Here is a 17,804-nt window from a genome sequence, read left to right as displayed (position 1 = left end):
ACAAACATAAGAACCTCATGTTCCGGGTAGAGAGTTCTCTCTCCAAATATCAGTGACATCTGGAAGATCCCATCCTCAACGTGACAGTGGAAAATATATCGCTCCTGCAGCTCCACCATACTGGGGCACTCCACTAGAAAGTGTCGCACTGTAAGGGGAAGTAAGCAGTCATCACAGAATGATTGGGTTTCCTGAGATATAAGGTAGCCAGGAGTGAGACGTGTCTGATCCGTCTGGAGATGGGCCAGTTCAATCTCTAAGCGGCGCCCCCGCACATGGACATACGTCCATGGGCAGAAAGTTATAGAAGTTATCTTATCCATCTTAGTGGTGGCAACCACATCTTCCCACCTGCCTTGCCAACTGGCAAGATCTGCCACCCTTATAATGGAATATAAGCTATGAAAGGGAATGGGGCTAGAAGTAGTAACCTGAGTTGCGACCCCTTTAGCTTGCCTATCGGCCTTCTCTTTCACCTAGATTCCAAAATGTGCAGGGACCCAGCAAAATGCTGTAAAAGGTATAGCTACTCAAGAATTGATAAAACAATTGAGTGAAGGGAAGAAAGGCTAAAATGTTGAATAGTGGAAAGAACACTGCGAGAATCCCTAAAAATTGTAAAAAGTGAGGTGCGAAGAGTAAAAATAATTATTAAAGCTAAAATAATGGAAGACAGTTCTGCCCTAAAAATGGAGGGAAGAAGGAGAAAGGACGGTCGCCTGTCCTTTCCACCAAGGTGTTAAACTGATAATTGGTCCTGTAGAGACACAGCAGCGCAGTTCATGGGGAATTCCCCTACTTGACCAATGCCCAAACGTTCTTCCAGGAGTAAAAACATTATAGTTTCCCCAAGTCAACACCTACGTGACTTGGTGAAGGGCTTAATTAAGTGTCAGGTCCCCTCTGACTCTTGCCCTCTTTACACGACTGGTCATAACGCCAGGTCACACTAATGAGGTCGCCAGAGTGTTTTTACCCACACAAAAGTAAAGAAATATAATACAACAACTGCAAATTCCAACAGCTGAGCAAGAATCGCCAACAATGTTCTAAGGAGAGGACAGTTACAATAGGCGACAATCACATATAAGGATAATAATGTTCTACAGAATACCACCCTCAATGAAACGAATTCCTGTCACTTACGTAGAACACTGTCTCCTTCTCCTGTGCACTATCGTATTCACCTACCCAGGAGACAGGCCATGCCCACCTTTCATAGAACCAACATGACCCAGGGAAGGACAATATTTTAGTACACAGCAGCGTATTATTGATCTTCTGCTTCGAAGCCCTCTACAAGAGCACTGGATAACAGTAACATTTAACAGAACAATACACACATAGACAAACTGCCCATGAAAACAAACAGAGGGTCGGGGACTGCTCACTGCAACAAAACCTTACACACAAACACTCAGCTGAGGAGTTACGTCCCAAATATCTGACATAGGTTACAGCTACATATAATAACAGACAGCCGGAGGGTGACACCTTAAACTACACATATATGTAGGGGCTTCCTGCGTAATTACTCAATTATCCCTTAAAAGAAATGGCCCATCAAACTGTAAAACGCCCACCTAGTCTCCTTCGTGCGTCTGCCTTCTTACCATACGGCCAACTCGTCTCAAGGGTGGGCTGTGACTAACTGTGGGACCAAGAGCCAGAGATCATATTAAGAAAGATTCTTAACTATAGAGGCATGAATCCGGCCAAATCTTTAATTTGAGTAGTACCTAACTTCTGACGTTGTGCTTAGTCTAGGTCTTAAATTTAAAACAGGTCTGGAGTCTGCTTAACTTTAAGAGTTACACTAAGTCAACCATACAAAGATGGCAGACCATCAAGCCCGAGCCAGCCACCTCAGAAATATTATCACGCCTGTAAGGATGTTCCCGATGACCTGAGTGATTCTGAACTTTATATATATATATATATATATATATATATATATATATATATATATATATATATATATATATATATATATATATGAGAGACACCGGCCAACAAAAATCTAATGAAAAAAAAAAAGCCCACTGAGATGCCGGCCACTGAGATGCCCACTTGGCCAAGTTTAGGCCAAGTGGGGAGGACCGAGCACGTGACTGATATTCTCTCCTTTTCTTCTCTCTATTTCTTGCAACGTTTCACCTTGACAGAAGGTATCTTCAGGCTAAAATATATCATTACATTTAGTACATCATTAAAAAGATACATTTAGAAAAAAAAATAAGAGCAAAAGCACTAGTCCATAAGGGGCACAATAATAAAAAGTAAACAAAAGCCGACATGGTGAATAACATTAACTAAAAAATAAATAAAAAAAACAGCAAAGACAATGTATGGATCACCAGTAATATATGGGTGAGTATATTAGACGCTGATATTGGACGAAAAACAAATGGAAAAATAAGTGAATAGCTAAGTGAAACAGACCTGGTGTGCATTCGCTGGTGAGGACTGACAGAGGATGGTGTTGTGGTAGTTAGAATGACTACCAGGTTTTATGGATTAGTGGTTTTGCTCATTTTTTTTTTTTTTTTTTTAGTGTATCTTCTAAATGATGTTCTAAATGTCATTATATATTTTATCCTGAAGATGCCTTCTGTGAAGGTGAAACGTTGCAAAAACATAAAGTGAAGAAAAAGAAAAGTGAATGTTTTGCCTGTCTACCTATACTCTATCTCGAAACTTTATATATATATATATATATATATATATATATATATATATATATATATATATATATATATATATATATATATATATATATATATATATATATATATATACTCAGAAGGCCAAAATACATTTTGTCATCTTTAGAAATTATCAAGGTTCCAGTAGGATTATAAAAAAAAAAAAGCGGAAGAGCGAGAAAATCCTCTGCTTGACGTGACACAAGGATGCATGCGCCTGCCTCGACCTGGTAATATTTACATCTTGCACTCGACGATCGGAGATTCTGAATCTTCGAGTTACGAAGGTTCTAGAGATACGGTCCATAATGTTTCCTTTTCACCAGTATATTCCCGGAAGGAAAGATGATGGAGGTGGAACTTCAGTCTGTTCCATCTTATTCTTCCACAATTTGTTTACTATTAGCATTACTTTGTTTCAGCAGCTATAGACTACCGGACGTCCTGGTACGTATTTATTCATCTGATGAATCATTCTGGTAGCTGCATTTACGACATTTGGTGCTGATACCTACTATATATAATATGTTATACTGTTTTAGGGCAGAATTTTAGTGAATGTCCGTGCTTCCAGGCAATGATACGCACGGAAACGTTAAAGGCTTGTCGCATGGGAGGAGCAGCTTGGTGGAAACAACGGAGGATAGAGGATTCGGTCAACAAGTCTGTTTCAAAAGCCTTTCGTCTGGTAACAACAGTTTCATCGTGGAAACAGCAGAAAACAGAAAGTGGTGTTGACAGTGCCTTACTTTACCCTGCACATTCCATGTGCTTTGATCTTTTCCCGCTCAGAACAATGAGTACTACTGTTTACTCTCCAGAGTGAGTATGTATGTGTGGGATTTTCTTCTTGTGTGTGTATATACAGTATATGTTAGAGAGGGAAGACCAAGAAAAAAAAAGCTGAAATAAAATAGAATCCACTGAGAGTGTCAGTCATAGGAAGGTAGGCAGGAGGAAATACAGAAACGGGCAAGGAGTTCCTGATTTTAACATTGAAAGGGATGAAACTGCATTAGGGAGGTGAATAAAACAAGGGTAAGAGAAAGCAGAAACCCTTGTTCAGTGAGGCCGCGGGAGGGGTAGAATAGCATGCAATTAGCAAGGTGAAAAGAACACTTTGCGAGAAAGTAGTGATAGAAGACAACTAGAAATGTAACGTAGCGGCGAAGAAAAAGAGGCTATAGACACTCAGTTCGAAAAGAGGAGTTAAGACATTTTTTTTATTCCACCTTGTCCAAAAGAATAGTACGAGTGGAGCCACACATGTATGTGAAGTGTACTCCATACTTGAAAATATATTGCCCTTTTAGAGTGAGCAGCTTGGGAAAAAAAAATAAAGGTAAAACAGAACTGGCGGAGGCGTCTCAGAGCGGCTACTTCATTGGAGCTGTTGAGTGAGAGACGAGATGCCAAGTTGATCATTTAGAGCATCAAGAAAGGGCAGAATGAGATGTTCAGTCAGCGTAGAAGACGTGAATGGTTAAGCGTCATTGTTAAAAAGCGGATAGGTATCTGCAACCTTGTGTCGAGTTGAAAGATGGAATAATTGGGTTTTGAGGCTTTGGACAAAACAGTTTGCTTTTCCCCACGTCAAAGATTATGAAAAGATCAGGATGCAGGCTTTCGGTGAACAAATTATAGCTTCGCTTTTAATTACCCTTAATCTAAGTTATTTTACAAGTAATATGTAACAAATGTTTGTAGGTCGGACTGTTCCTCTGGTATCGACCCTAAGTATCTAGACACCCATCCTCAACTTTTTTTTTTTTTCATTAACTTCTGCAACATTCGTAACCATAGATCTAATTTTCTATCTGTAGAACACCTGTTTTATCCTCTTCTAAACCTCATATTCTTTTCCTCACTGAAGCACAGGTGTCTGAGGCAACTGACAGTAGTCCCTTTCCTGTTCCCTCCTATTTTCTCTGTCCTCATTTTCAATCCAAAGCTAGATGTTGCGTCTATGTGAGCAATAACATATCCTGCTGTCGCGCCCATGCTCTTAAATCTTCCGTGTTTTCTACCATCTGGCTTCGACTACAGTGTCACTCAAATTTGTCTGTGCTGTATACCTCTTACCTAACTCCTTCCATTATAAAAAATTCTTTGACTACTTAACTTCCAAAGTGGAGCACATTCTGACTCTTCCCTTTTGCGGAAATCTTCATTCTTGGAGACTTCAATGTTCACCACCAGCTTTGGCTTTCCTCTCCCTTCCCTGGCCATCCTGGTGAACTTTGCTATCCTCCACGACCTAGGGCAACTGGTGCAACACACAACTCGTATTCCTGATGGTCTTGGAGATACGCCCAACATTCTAGATCTTTTCCTCACCTCTAATTCTTCTGCTTATGCTGTCATCCTATCTTCTCTGTTGGGTTCCTCCGATGACAACCTCGTATCTGTATCTTGTCCTATCCAATCCCTCTTCAGGAACCCCCAAAGCTGAGGTGCCTCTGGCATTATACCTCTGCTAAATGGAGGAACCCGAGGAAGTATTATGCTCATTTGCCTTGGAAAGACCAATGCTTCCGTATCAGAGACCCGTCTCAGTGTGCTGAGCGCATAACAGAGGTGATAGTGTCTGGCATGGAAGTATACATCCTCACTCTTTCTCTCGACATAAACCTTCCAAACCTTGGTTTAACACAGCTTGTTCTCGTGTTATACATGATAGAAAGGTGGCCCATAAAGGGTACTTGAGCTCTCCGTCACCTGAAACTCATGCGCTTTATATTTCTGCCCGGAATCATGCCAAGTGTGTTCTCCAGCTAGCCAAAAAACTCTTCATTAATAGAAAGTGTCAAAACTCTTTCATGATCTAACTCGCTTTATGACTTCTGGCACTTAACCAAAAAACATTTCTAGTAACTTCACTTCTTTATCTTTTCCTCCTTTCTTTCTTCCTGATGCCATCACTGCCATTTCATACATTTCTAAAACTAAATTCTTTGCTCAGATCTTTGCTAAAAACTCTACCTTGAATGATTCAGGGATTTTTTCCCCCTCCTCCACCCTTTAAGTACTTCATGCTACCCATTAAAATCCTTCACAGTGATGTTTTCCATGCCCTCTCTGGTATAAATCCTTGGAAGGTTTATGGACCTGATGGGGTCCCTCCTATTGCTGTCCGAAACTGTGCCTCCGTGCTCGCACCTTGCCTATCGTCTATTTTGAATTGACTGTTTAGGCGCTGTCTTTTCCGGGGATTCCCCGGCTTTCAGCGCTGCCAAATCTTGTACTACGCCAATTATCTGATTAAAGCCCGTGTGTCACTGATAACCTCATTCCCCACACACCACCTCCCTCCCTCTCTCTCTCTCTCTCTCTCTCTCTCTCTCTCTCTCTCTCTCTCTCTCTCTCTCTCTCTCTCTCTCTCTCTCTCTCTCTCTACGTATACAATCTACATTTCATGCTGATTTATTTCAATCAGAGATCTATACTTTCCTATGAATCACTAGAATCTGAGAAAAATCACCTGTCTGTCAATCAGTCAAGTTACCGCTCTCTCTCTCTCTCTCTCTCTCTCTCTCTCTCTCTCTCTCTCTCTCTCTCTCTCTCTCTCTCTCTCTCTCTCTCTCTCTCTCTCTTTGTAAATTCCGTTTAAATGTGATAAGTTTCCTTTTTAGATATGATATTTCCTTTAAACTATGATGTTATATTTTTCTTCTTTAATTACGACTTTTTTTCCACACCACATCAAGGTAAAAGTCAAGGAACTTTTTTTTTTTATACAGGTTTCCCTTGAATACATAATCCTCTCTCTGAACATTAATCAGACGACTCTTCATCTGAACTTTCATCAATGTCGATGATCAGGGAATCCACAAAGTGATCCACCGCTATGCCTTATCACCCATCTTCCTCTTGAAGGAGTTCAGCATGGGCAACATGCACGGAGTTATATGCCGTGATGTGATGCAGGGCTTCCTTCACAAGATGTTTCAAGTCAGCCATTTTAAAATGATTTTACTTGGCGATATACGACTTGACCTGACCCCATATGAGCTCAATGGGGTTGTATTGAGGGTGGTAACCTCACAACCTTATGCCCTGCCAAATCTGCAATACTGTCAATCCGATATTTTTGCGACTGCAAATTTCTTAGTAAGCTTATACGGCTCTGCCTCAGTAATTCATCACTGGCCTGGACACTTTTCCTTTCAAGCTACTCCTTCAGTTCCGTCTCCATCCACGATGAACTTGGTACTTTGTCTTGTAGCAAGGAGTGGTAGGGAGCATTATCCATGACGATGTTTGTTGCGATGTTGGGCAGCAGCGGATTCCTGAACCACTCCTGAAACACCGTGGAATTCATCTGCTTTTGGTAATCCCCGTCGTTTTCCGCCAGGAAGATCAGTTCTGTATTGTTGATGAAACCATCTCTTGTTCCTGCGTGAAGAATTATGAGACGGCCTCCCTTTCTTGTGAGTGACTGTACTCCTGTTGCTGGTTCAGATGTGGTGTCAGTCCAACATTTTCCAAAGTTACGGTGTAACTTTGGTTGGCCCAGGTCTCATACAGGTAAGCGATGTTTGTCTGGGAAGACTGCTTCAGACGACGGATTTTCTCTCAAAAATCGGATACGAGCAGCAACATCAGTTCATGAGGAATCTGCGGCCATCAGTTTTCCATAACTGAATCAAATCTCTGAAAATCTTCCGTAGAGATTCAGTGCATCTTTTGAAGGAAATATTTTCCTTCAATTCTTCCTTTAGTTTGTACAATGTAGGGATCTCCTTCCTTGCGTAAAATCACAAAACTATCCTTCTCACTACACGTTTGTCAAAGTCATCAACATTGGTTATGGATGCAGGGGGATTCTTTGTTGGTGAGGAGAACACAGGATGTGCTGGTGGTCTCAGTGTCATGTGAGCTTGATCAGCAGATTAACAAATGTTTCTAACTGTTGCCTAACACACGTTGGTGGCTTTCGCTGTTCGGCCAACAGCTCAAGTAATAACCCACTATTAGCCTTTTCTTCCCCCAAAAAATACATATTTACTGAGTAAATATGCTCTTATTCTCGGCTGTGGAGGTAACGAGAACGAGCAGGAGAGGCAGCTTCCATCCTGGCTGGCGGCGGGAGAGGAATTGACCGATAGATTAACACGGTCACTCTGACCGTGTGACTTCACTCGGTCACCCATAGAGATGTGACAGTGTCTGTAGGAAACATTGCCAAATAATATGCTGTTTGCAAAAAACAATGGAAGTATCATTAAAAAAAAAAAAAAAAAAACATATTACACTAATTTGCCTTTTTTTAGAACATCACAGTCAATATATACAACACTATTTAATTTTGAGGTAGGAAGTACCTGACATGAGGTGTTTCGTGGTATAGGTGTGGCAGCACCGCAGGCCGGGGAATCCCCGGAAAGGGGAAGGGGAAAATCCTGCAGCTGGGAAAAAATATTTCAACGGCCAATGAAGGAGTAAATGGGTTTTAGTGCTTTGTGAAGTGACGGGAATATCATATATTGATGCGTATAACCTCTGAGCAATAAGGGAGGCGATATAAGAGCCTGAGTATAAGGGGGGGAATCTATTGTAAGTATGGGAATTATCCTGTGTTGGTCTAGGGTAGAAATTTGTTCCCTAATTTCCTTTAATGTGCACTACCTCAATTTGTTTGTGAGTTAACATTGTTATTAATATATCCTGTCATTATATGGAATAATTGTGTTTTCTACTCCAACATTAATCTGGTACTGAGGTGATTTCTGGCGTGCTGTGCCAAGGTAGGGGTTTTGTGAGAGGGTTTAATAGCTGGAGATTTCGGATAGGTCGGATAGGTACTCGAGGCCTTTAAAAATCCAGACCTTTAAAGCTTTCTGGAATCAGTGTAACGTCTATTTTCTTGGAAAGATAACCAGAATCATGACATAAGTTATGAACTCCGGTCTTCAGTATCAATCTTGTTCCTTAAAACATCACAAACATATATGTGAACTTCTGACTCCTCTTTGCAAGTATATCTGAAACTATGCAACACCACAATTTACTATGGACAAAACTTGTGGTACGTACACTTGGGCAGTCAACTTGGGTGCATGGTGCACTTCGCACGAAGTTTTTCAAAGGGTACCTGGAAACAACGTGGCAGATGGAGGGATACATAACACGTATGAGAGTGCAGAGTAAGAAAATTATTTGAGATTTGAGTTGAGATTAAAGTACTATAAATTTATGTGTTATATTATCACTCGCGCCTCACAGGTTTAAAATGTGGCATTTTGTCGTATTATACATTCAGCACCTATATGACAATGATTTAGGACAGAGTAGCTATTTCCGACGTTTAAATCAGACCTAATTCTTCTATTTATGCACACAGTCTCAGAGATAAACGTGAAATATTAATTTAAATTTTATACCTAATCGTCCTAGGCTCCAGGGTACATGATTTTCTCGAAAGCCTCCGGAAGGGTGCATGAACTTAGAAAAGACTGAAGAAAACTGGCCTACACGTCATACAACACACAGGTCAAGTCAGAGACATGTAGCTTGCCATGATGGACGGAAATAATACATATTCCCTCAAAATAGAACTGTTGGTTATTTATTTACCTTGCCTGGGAGTTGGCCTGGCAACTTCTCTTTCTTGACAAGCACAATATTCTTCAAGTTTTTATGTAACTATGTAACATGAAACTTGCACACTTGTTTTGCCTCTACTTGCCCAGTGTAAACGAGGCTTACGTGCTGTTTGTGGAGAGTTTCTCTATTATATATAACATGAGAACAGGCCGAGTTAAACCAAGATTTGGAAGGCTTATAGCGAGAAAAAAAAAAAAAAAAAAGTGAGGAATACACGCTTCTATTTCGGACACAGTCACCTCCGTTATCTGCTTAGCAAAGAAAGACGGGTCTCTGACACGAAAGCAGTAGTTATTCCATGGAAATTCAGAATAATATTTCTTTAGGTCCCTGCAGTTAGCAGAGGCAAAACACCATAGACACTCTCCTTTGGAGGATCCTGAGGAGGAATTAGGTCGATAGGACAAGATATAGATAAGAGATTGTGATGGAAGGAGTCCAACAGAGAAGACAGTGACAACATAAACAGAAGGATTAGAGGTTACAAAACGTCAGAACGTTAGGGGTATCGATCCCCAAAACGGCTAGGAATACGGGTATGATCGCAAACTGAGTATTTCACCAAGTTGGTCAGTGAGGCGAGATGAAAGCCGAAGCTGGCGATTGACAATGAAGTCTCCAAAAATGGATATCTCTTCGAAAGTGAAGCGAGTCAGGGTGTGCTCCACTTTTGAAGTTATATATATATATATATATATATATATATATATATATATATATATATATATATATATATATATATATATATATATATATATATATATATACGAGTATATATATATATATATATATATATATATATATATATATATATAGAGAGAGAGAGAGAGAGAGAGAGAGAGAGAGAGAGAGAGAGAGAGAGAGAGAGAGAGAGAGAGAGAGAGAGAGAGAGAGAGAGAGAGAGAGAGAGAGGAGCAGCTACAACATATATTAATTTACGTCACGGCTGTGTCAGAGGCAAGTTCACAGCATCCACGATGTCAGTGAGTGTGTGTGTGTGTGTGTGTGTGTGTGTGTGTGTGTGTGTGTGTGTGTGTGTGTGTGTGTGTGTGTGTGTGTGTGTGTGTGTGTGTGTGAATGAGTTCAGGATTGTGTTTTCATTGAGTAGATAGTTCAGTTAATAGATAAAGAATAACAAGGAATCGTTTAATTTATGCTATTCTGCAGCGACAGTCATGTGAGGTGGCGGTTTCCGGTCGATGACAGGACGAGGGACATGTTCATGAAGGTTCATCATGGTGTTTTGAACCAAATCATGATCGTCACTCTCAATGCAGCTTCACCAATCACCCAGGAATTGATGGAGGAAGCGCTCAATATTCTCTACGAGTAAGTGTTCTGGAATTATTTGCGTTGTTCTCTCTTATCATGAACCTAAGACTAAATTAGTCCTCCACCAAATGTGTGTTAGAAAAATCAATAAACACGATTATTAAACCACTAGTAAACTGTAAATGTAATACATCTTCACACCAAATGTAATATCCTGTGCTTTCAAAGGGTATGAGGAATTAGTGGAAACAAAGAGTGCAAATGGAAGTGATTGTGGGTGTGCAGCAGGTAGAATTCCACAACTGGAAACTTCTGGCGTATTTCTGCAACGTCACTAGGCCAGACGATAATGGTTTAGTCCTCTCTGAATACGTATTTGCGAGACGCTATTGAAGTAATGAAACAAGATTGAGCACTAAGATTGATAAGGAGGGTTTGGGGGGTGCGCAGTATGTAGTCATGAAAGATGAGTATCTCTGTACATGGGGAAACTACCAGGATTACTGACAAGACAACCTTTATGAGTGTACTCGTAATTTCAAGCTGAAACACGATCATAGAGGTCGGAGTTGATTAAATGAAAAATTGAGAAATAATAAGCTGGACTATGAAACAACCAGGATTACTGGCAAGACAACCTTTGAGTGTAATTTCAAGCTGCAACACGATCATAGAAGTCGGAGTTGATTAAATAAAAAAAAAGAAGAAATAATAAGGTGGACTATCAAACAATCTCCTTCCTTTTGTAAGTATCGCTCGCGGTGGTCATTAGGGATGAGAAACACGTGTTAAAAGTTTGACTCGTTCTGATATTGCTACATTTTCTGCGTCCTTGCATTTTTACGTTGCCACGTGGCATAAATGGTGAAATGGACTGAGTGCTCTCTCTCTCTCTCTCTCTCTCTCTCTCTCTCTCTCTCTCTCTCTCTCTCTCTCTCTCTCTCTCTCTCTCCGTCTAATTCATTTCTTGATTTTTCCTTTTTTTTTTTTTTTTCTTGATTTTAACTGAAAAGTTTTACCAGACCTATATGGGCTGATCACTTCCTTTTTTTAAATTTTTTTATTGGAGTCAACTGATTCTACACCGCAGTGACGTCCTCCCCGATGGCGTCTAGGTAAGGCGGATTGGCAACTATTCAAGAAACTCAGCACCCCTGCCCATTCAGTGGATGAGATTGGAAACTGCGATGAGGCGGTAACATACTTCACTGATGTCTTGCATCCCGGTGCTATTCACTCCATCCATGAGACCTCTGACCAGTTTCCTAAACGTCCTGTTCCATGGTGGAATGCGGATTGTACAATACCTGTTCAAGAAAAGCATGCTGTTTTTTCTCGCCTTTGACGATATCGTGGGGACATTCACTGCTTGGAGGCTTTTCGAGAAGCGCGTGCCCGTGCTCGCCACACCTTAAAGAGGGCTTGGCAGCAGTCCTAGAAGAGCTGTGTCTCTTCCATCACAGTTTGCAAACCATTCAGCAAGATCTTCAATAGAGACTGTAAAATGTCTGGAAAATATTCTTCATCTCCCCCATCTGTTCTATCTCATGAAGGAGAGACGGTAGCAGACCCTAAGACAATTGCTGACCTGCTTGCTGAGCACTTTACTGGTGTCTCTAGAAAGAATCCAACTGCACCTATGGCACTTCCTCATCAACACTTGGAATCTGTTGGCGTCAATTTTGCCTCCCCTGGTGGTAAATCTTATAATGTAATTTTCTTTGAGCTACGCATGGCTCTGTCCCAGTGGCAAGATTCTTCCCCTGGCCTCGATAACATCCACATCCCATATTCCTTTTTGAACCACATGTCCGATGAAGCTTTTACCTTTTCACTTAAGCTTTATAATTTTATTTGGAATACCGGTGATTTTCCATCTTCAAATGACACGAAAATTTATTTTAAAACTTATGAAACTAATTTTTATGAAAAAAAAATATATCAGTTTTTCTTGATTTTCGTGAATATAGCAAGTCACTTTCATGTATGAGCCCCCAAATGTAGTCTCCCATCATGTTTTCATTGAAGTATCCCTGATATCTCTGTTCAAAGTTCATTATATTTTGGTGGAAGCGCTCTCCTTGTTCCTCTGAATATGCTCCCATATTCACCTTGAAGTTATCGAGGTGAGCATCTAGGATATGGACCTTCAAGCCCATCTCATAGCTTTTCACTAAAGCTTCAACCAGTTCCGCATAGATATCAGCCTTGTACTACAAGAAAGCCCTGTACTACACCAATGAAACCCTCCCAAGCTTTTTTTTTTTTCCTTTTCTGTGAGCTTCTGTAGTAATTCTGAGCACTCCATAATTTTCCTTATTTGTTATCCAATAAAGATATCAGTTTTCACCTTTGTCTCTGAAAGCTTATGAAAGAAGTTTTAAAGATATCTAAAGACAGCAAACTCCTTGTCAAGAGCTATAACAAACTGTTTCATGAGACCCAATTTGATGTGTAGTAGAGGAAACAAAAACTTTTGAGGATTCACCAATGGCTCATGTATGATATTGTGTGGCCCCACTGTAGTGTCAGTCTCTGGAGGCCAGTGCTTTCTCTGGCAATATGCTGCTCCGTCTCTACTGTCCCAAAGGCAAAGAAAACAGGGATTCTTGGTAAAACATCCTTGTAGTCCGATCAAGAAAGCCACCATCTTGAAGTCTCCAGTAAATTCCCAGCCATAATTGTTGTAGTTCAAATTTTACAGAAGAGGCTTTACACTGCTGAAGTCTTCCTTAAGATGCATAGAATGAGCGAGAGGCAGAGATGGATACTTGTTTTTATTGTGGAAAAAAAAAAGCTTTCAGGTTTTTGGAGAAGCTGTCAATGTGGAGTCTCCATTCAGCTGCATTGCAAGCAATACCAATAGGATCAAGCATGCCTGATACATCATTGCAGTAGCATAGCCTGTCCTCATTTGCAAAGAAACTGGAGAAATGTTTGTGACGTTTTCTTTGACTCGTCACTTCCACACTTTCATAAAGTAAAACCCATTTCTTCAGTCCTGAATTCAATAGCTCACCATTTGACTTTGTCAAACCAAGATCTCTGATGAGGTCATTGAGGTCTCTTTGGTTTGGGTAGTGAGGATTCCTCCCAACTAAAACTGTATCTGTGATATCACAGTCTTCCTTTCTGTTTCGCTCATCTTCTGACTTGCTGCTTTCTTCTGATAGTTGACTTCCTTCTGGAAGAGCTGGTACAAGATCAGCACTGTGTGTTACTAGTGCAATGAAAAGTCGAATGTCTGGATAGAAAACGGCAGGTGCATTTTTTTCAGATCGGCGTTTGGAAGGATCCACCATGCAGAAAAAGCAGTCAGTTGAGTGATCAGTAGGTTCACGCCATATTCTAGAAATAGGAAATTTCATGGCCCTGTTTTCCTCTCTATACCATCCTGTAAAGGAACAACAGTATAAGTTTCTGTTAAACTTATTTTATTTTTTCTTCTTAAATCTTAACTGAATTTTACTCTAAAAAAAAAAAAATAATAACAGTTATTTTACCTTCTAGTGTAAAGCAAAATATGCTTTGTAAGTTTCACACATTTTTCCAGATGCTGTCACAGAGAACTTCTTTGCCTTTGTCTTGATGAAATGACCACATATGTAGCATAATGCATCTGGAGAATGATGAATGATTTCATCCCTTGTGATGTGTCTTCTCAGGCAGCCAAAGCACAACTGATTGGTGGTCTGCAAGCCCATACTTTTATATTGTCATGCAGTACTCTAGAATATTTTTAATCTTTCTAGAATGTGTTCCAGAATGTTCTCAATCTTTCTAGAATATTCTTGAACCTACTTTAGAATATTCTGAATCATTCTAGAAAATCCTTGTAGATTCTAAAAAAATATTGGTACTTCTACATATTTCTACTGTATTCTAGAAAGCTCTAGAATATTCTGGAAATGTTTACATTGAATAGGATGTTGTAAAATGTTTCTAGTAGAACATTCTGGAAGATACGAGATTTCTGAAATGTTAGCAAATTCTTCTAAATAGTAACCCATATTATAATGAAATAAGGTAAAAATGTAAATTCATTGTTCTAACCACAAAAGCAGTTTTAAGATCAAAACATTTTTTTTTTCTATTTGGTTAAATGAAAATAACTGGAAAATTATGGTTTGGTGCCAAGGACAAGACAAAAGTGAAATTTTGTTACATAGTGCTATCGCCCCATTTCTTTAACTTCATGTATTTGTAATTTGCTGGAAAAGATGGTGAATATCAGGCTTATGTGGCACTTGGAGAAAGGCAATTACTTGTCTGCTGTAGCCTCAGTAGCAAGGACTGGTGACCTAAGTCCAATGGAAGGACACCAACCAGTGAAGCTACGGATCCCGGATTGGGGATGAGCGGAAAGCACCAGTTGCCAGACGAACAACGGCATGGTGCATTGAGTCCAACACACGGAGTCGAACCTCAGTTGGAGATAAATAAACCTCACAACCATACTCCAACTTAGAAAGAATAAGAGTTCGGTGCAAGAGGAGGAGGGTTTTTGTCTGTCAGACAGACAGATAGAGGTATGATCCAAAACTCTAAGAAGTGACCGCGCCTTCATACAAGATGGCTTTATTTAACGAAGGTGAGGTACCGAAGTCTGGCTGCTGTAAAATCTTAGCCCAGGAAACGAGTTCCCTTCAAAATAAGAGATACTTCTATCATGAAGATGCAAGTCTATGCAATTCTGTGTCAGGGTTAACAACACAGAGGCAACAAAAGTGTAAAGCCAGTCATCGAAGCCGAGGAACGAAATCGCCGAGTTGCAGCCCACTGAGGAATCTTATTAATTGCTAACGGCAACTTCCTCTCAGTTAATGGCATCTGCGCCGCAGAAAAGAAGACTGACAAGTCATTGACAAATAAGCTATCATGAACTCCTTCTGGAAGCACACCAATGACATTGGCTATAGCTACAGCAAAAATGTATACTTCCTTGAGTCACTCTATCTTCAAGTGAATGAGGTTCAGAGAGAATGCCTCTTATCCCTACTCGTAAAAATAAATAAATGAATAAATAAAAACTTATTATAAAAATAGGGAGTTAGCCACGGAGACCAAACTCAAAGTTCATGCCATGGCAGCAAGTCGTGTCATATGTTTTTTTTTTTAAGTAAAAAAAAAAGGAAAATATAGTAACATGATGTTCATTAATTGTAAATATTTCACATATATATAATATTTTAGAAAAAAACAAATCAGACGTAAACAGCTTTTTACGGAAACAGGAGACAAATAATTGCGTCTCACATAAGCTTGACATTTAAAATCTTTTCCAGTAACTTACATATGCAAGAAATGGGAAAATCACCGGTTTTTGAAATAAAGTTGAAGAGTTCTGATGAAAAAAAAAAACTTTATCAAACATGTGACGTAAAAATGCATATGGCTCTTGTGACAAATCACTGCACCAAGATATCTTCATCTTTAACTATAGAAAAGTTGACATTATAAGATTCACCCCCAGCCGAACCAAAGATAACTCCACGTAATTCCGAATGGCGACAATGTTGTGCCATAGGCGAATTAGGATCCTTCTTGAAAATATTCGTAAAGTGATCTGCAAATACATTAGCAACCACCTTGGGATCAGCCACCGTCTCACCAGCATGAGACAATACAGGAGGGATAGGAGCCGAAAACTCCCAGAAATCTTGCGAACTCTGTTCCATACTTGTGTGAGAAGGTTCTTAGATGTAATCAAAAAGACATAGTCCTTCCAAGACATTAGCTGTGCATTCCTAAATGCTCGTCGACCACAATCCCGCACCCGTTGAAAGGTGTCCATGCACTGGGTGTACCTACGATGTAAGCAGAGACGAGAGAAGGCAGTGCGCTTCATTTGCACAACAGTAGAGCAATCATTGTTCCAATAAAGGACCGGACATTTGGGAAAACGGCCAAATGTCCCAGAGACGGATCAGAGAGCAGTAGAATGTAATACATCAGTAAAATATGTCGCAGCCACGTCAGAGCTGCCAAGCAGGCGAAGCGAGTTTTATAAAAAGCTGCTGATCACCCCTATCTAGACGCCACCGGAGATGACGAGACTGTAGTTCAGACTCTGCCTATTCCAGCATTACCGGGAAGAGGTCGCTGCCACGTAAATCTGGTAAAACCTGCCAACTGAATTCTAAAATAACATTAAGGAAAGTGAGAGATATCAATGGCTGTAAAAGTGCCAGTTTGACTAGGAACATGCGTCATATCTCGTTAATTTATAACTCCCAACCCCTCATCCTCTATAAAATAAGCAAGTAAAAGATCTCGGGGATTGATTGTTCCATCATCCCACAAGGGGTGACGAACATTAAAACCACCTACTAAAAAAAAAGGAGGGGGAAGGTCGCGCATAAGATGAGCAAGGTATTCCCTCTCAACTGTAACACCGAATGGAAGGTGAAGGATACACACAGTGTAAGGCCTGTGGAGAACCCCCGCCTCCACGCGGCTACAGCCTGTAAAAGGAGTGTTAAGCTCTACAGGAGTGTGAGAGAGATTCCTTTTAATAAGGAGAGCAGTACCACCGTGGTGGTCTTGCTTTAAATTAAAATCAGGATACAATAATGGATTCAAAGATCCCACGATAAGGATAAAGTAGATGGAGGAGCACCATGCCCAATATTAAAATCTTACTTAGCACGAATCAACACACCTTTACCAAACTTCTTGAGGCTAACAGTAGTGACCACTCCAATCTCTCTTTCTAGACATTTAGCAGCACGAATAGAGTTACCTCAACCTTCCCTATAATATACTACAAACCAGTAAGGTGTAAAGGCGTGTCAGGCTTTGAGAGCAAGCTTATTCAAAAACCATCCAACCATCCAACACAGGATGACCCGAAAAGGTGGCCCTTCTGGCAGGCATGTACTGGAGGTCTGACTCAGGGACCCATTTAGCCTGGTCCCTCACTGACGATCTTGCTTGCAAGGTATACCGCTAAGTATAACAAAGCAGGGCCGATGCCCCCTCTAGACATGCTCGCCAGATGATAGGAACACGCAAGCCCCCACCCCCCCACCCCTTCCTCCCAGTGATGAGACGGTTCCCAATAGGGGTAAGCGAGGAAGGAGTGAAAAAAAAAAAAAGGCTCAGAACACCTAAATTCATATAAGTCGCTTCAGTAACAGACGAAATATGAAACGTCCATTTTTTATCATTAATAAAGGAGAGAAAAAAGGATGTCCAGCGTAGAAAAGGAACACAAGTGAG

At 40.4% G+C, this 17,804-nt stretch overlaps 1 protein-coding gene across 1 annotated transcript in view; it reads left to right on the top strand.

Moving 5' to 3' along the window:
* The window catches only part of LOC135094936 (uncharacterized), a 61,638-nt gene that overhangs the window by 5,588 nt on the left and 38,246 nt on the right, over positions 1-17,804 (top strand). The window contains exons 3-4 of the mRNA XM_063995450.1: positions 3,280-3,527; positions 10,479-10,640. Of these exons, the coding sequence (XP_063851520.1) occupies positions 3,280-3,527; positions 10,479-10,640 (410 nt within the window). The remainder of the gene's footprint in view (positions 1-3,279; positions 3,528-10,478; positions 10,641-17,804) is intronic.

The sequence above is a fragment of the Scylla paramamosain genome, chromosome 47 (assembly GCF_035594125.1).
Source record: "Scylla paramamosain isolate STU-SP2022 chromosome 47, ASM3559412v1, whole genome shotgun sequence".
Lineage (NCBI taxonomy): Eukaryota > Metazoa > Arthropoda > Malacostraca > Decapoda > Portunidae > Scylla > Scylla paramamosain.
This window is presented reverse-complemented; position numbering and strand designations above follow the sequence as displayed.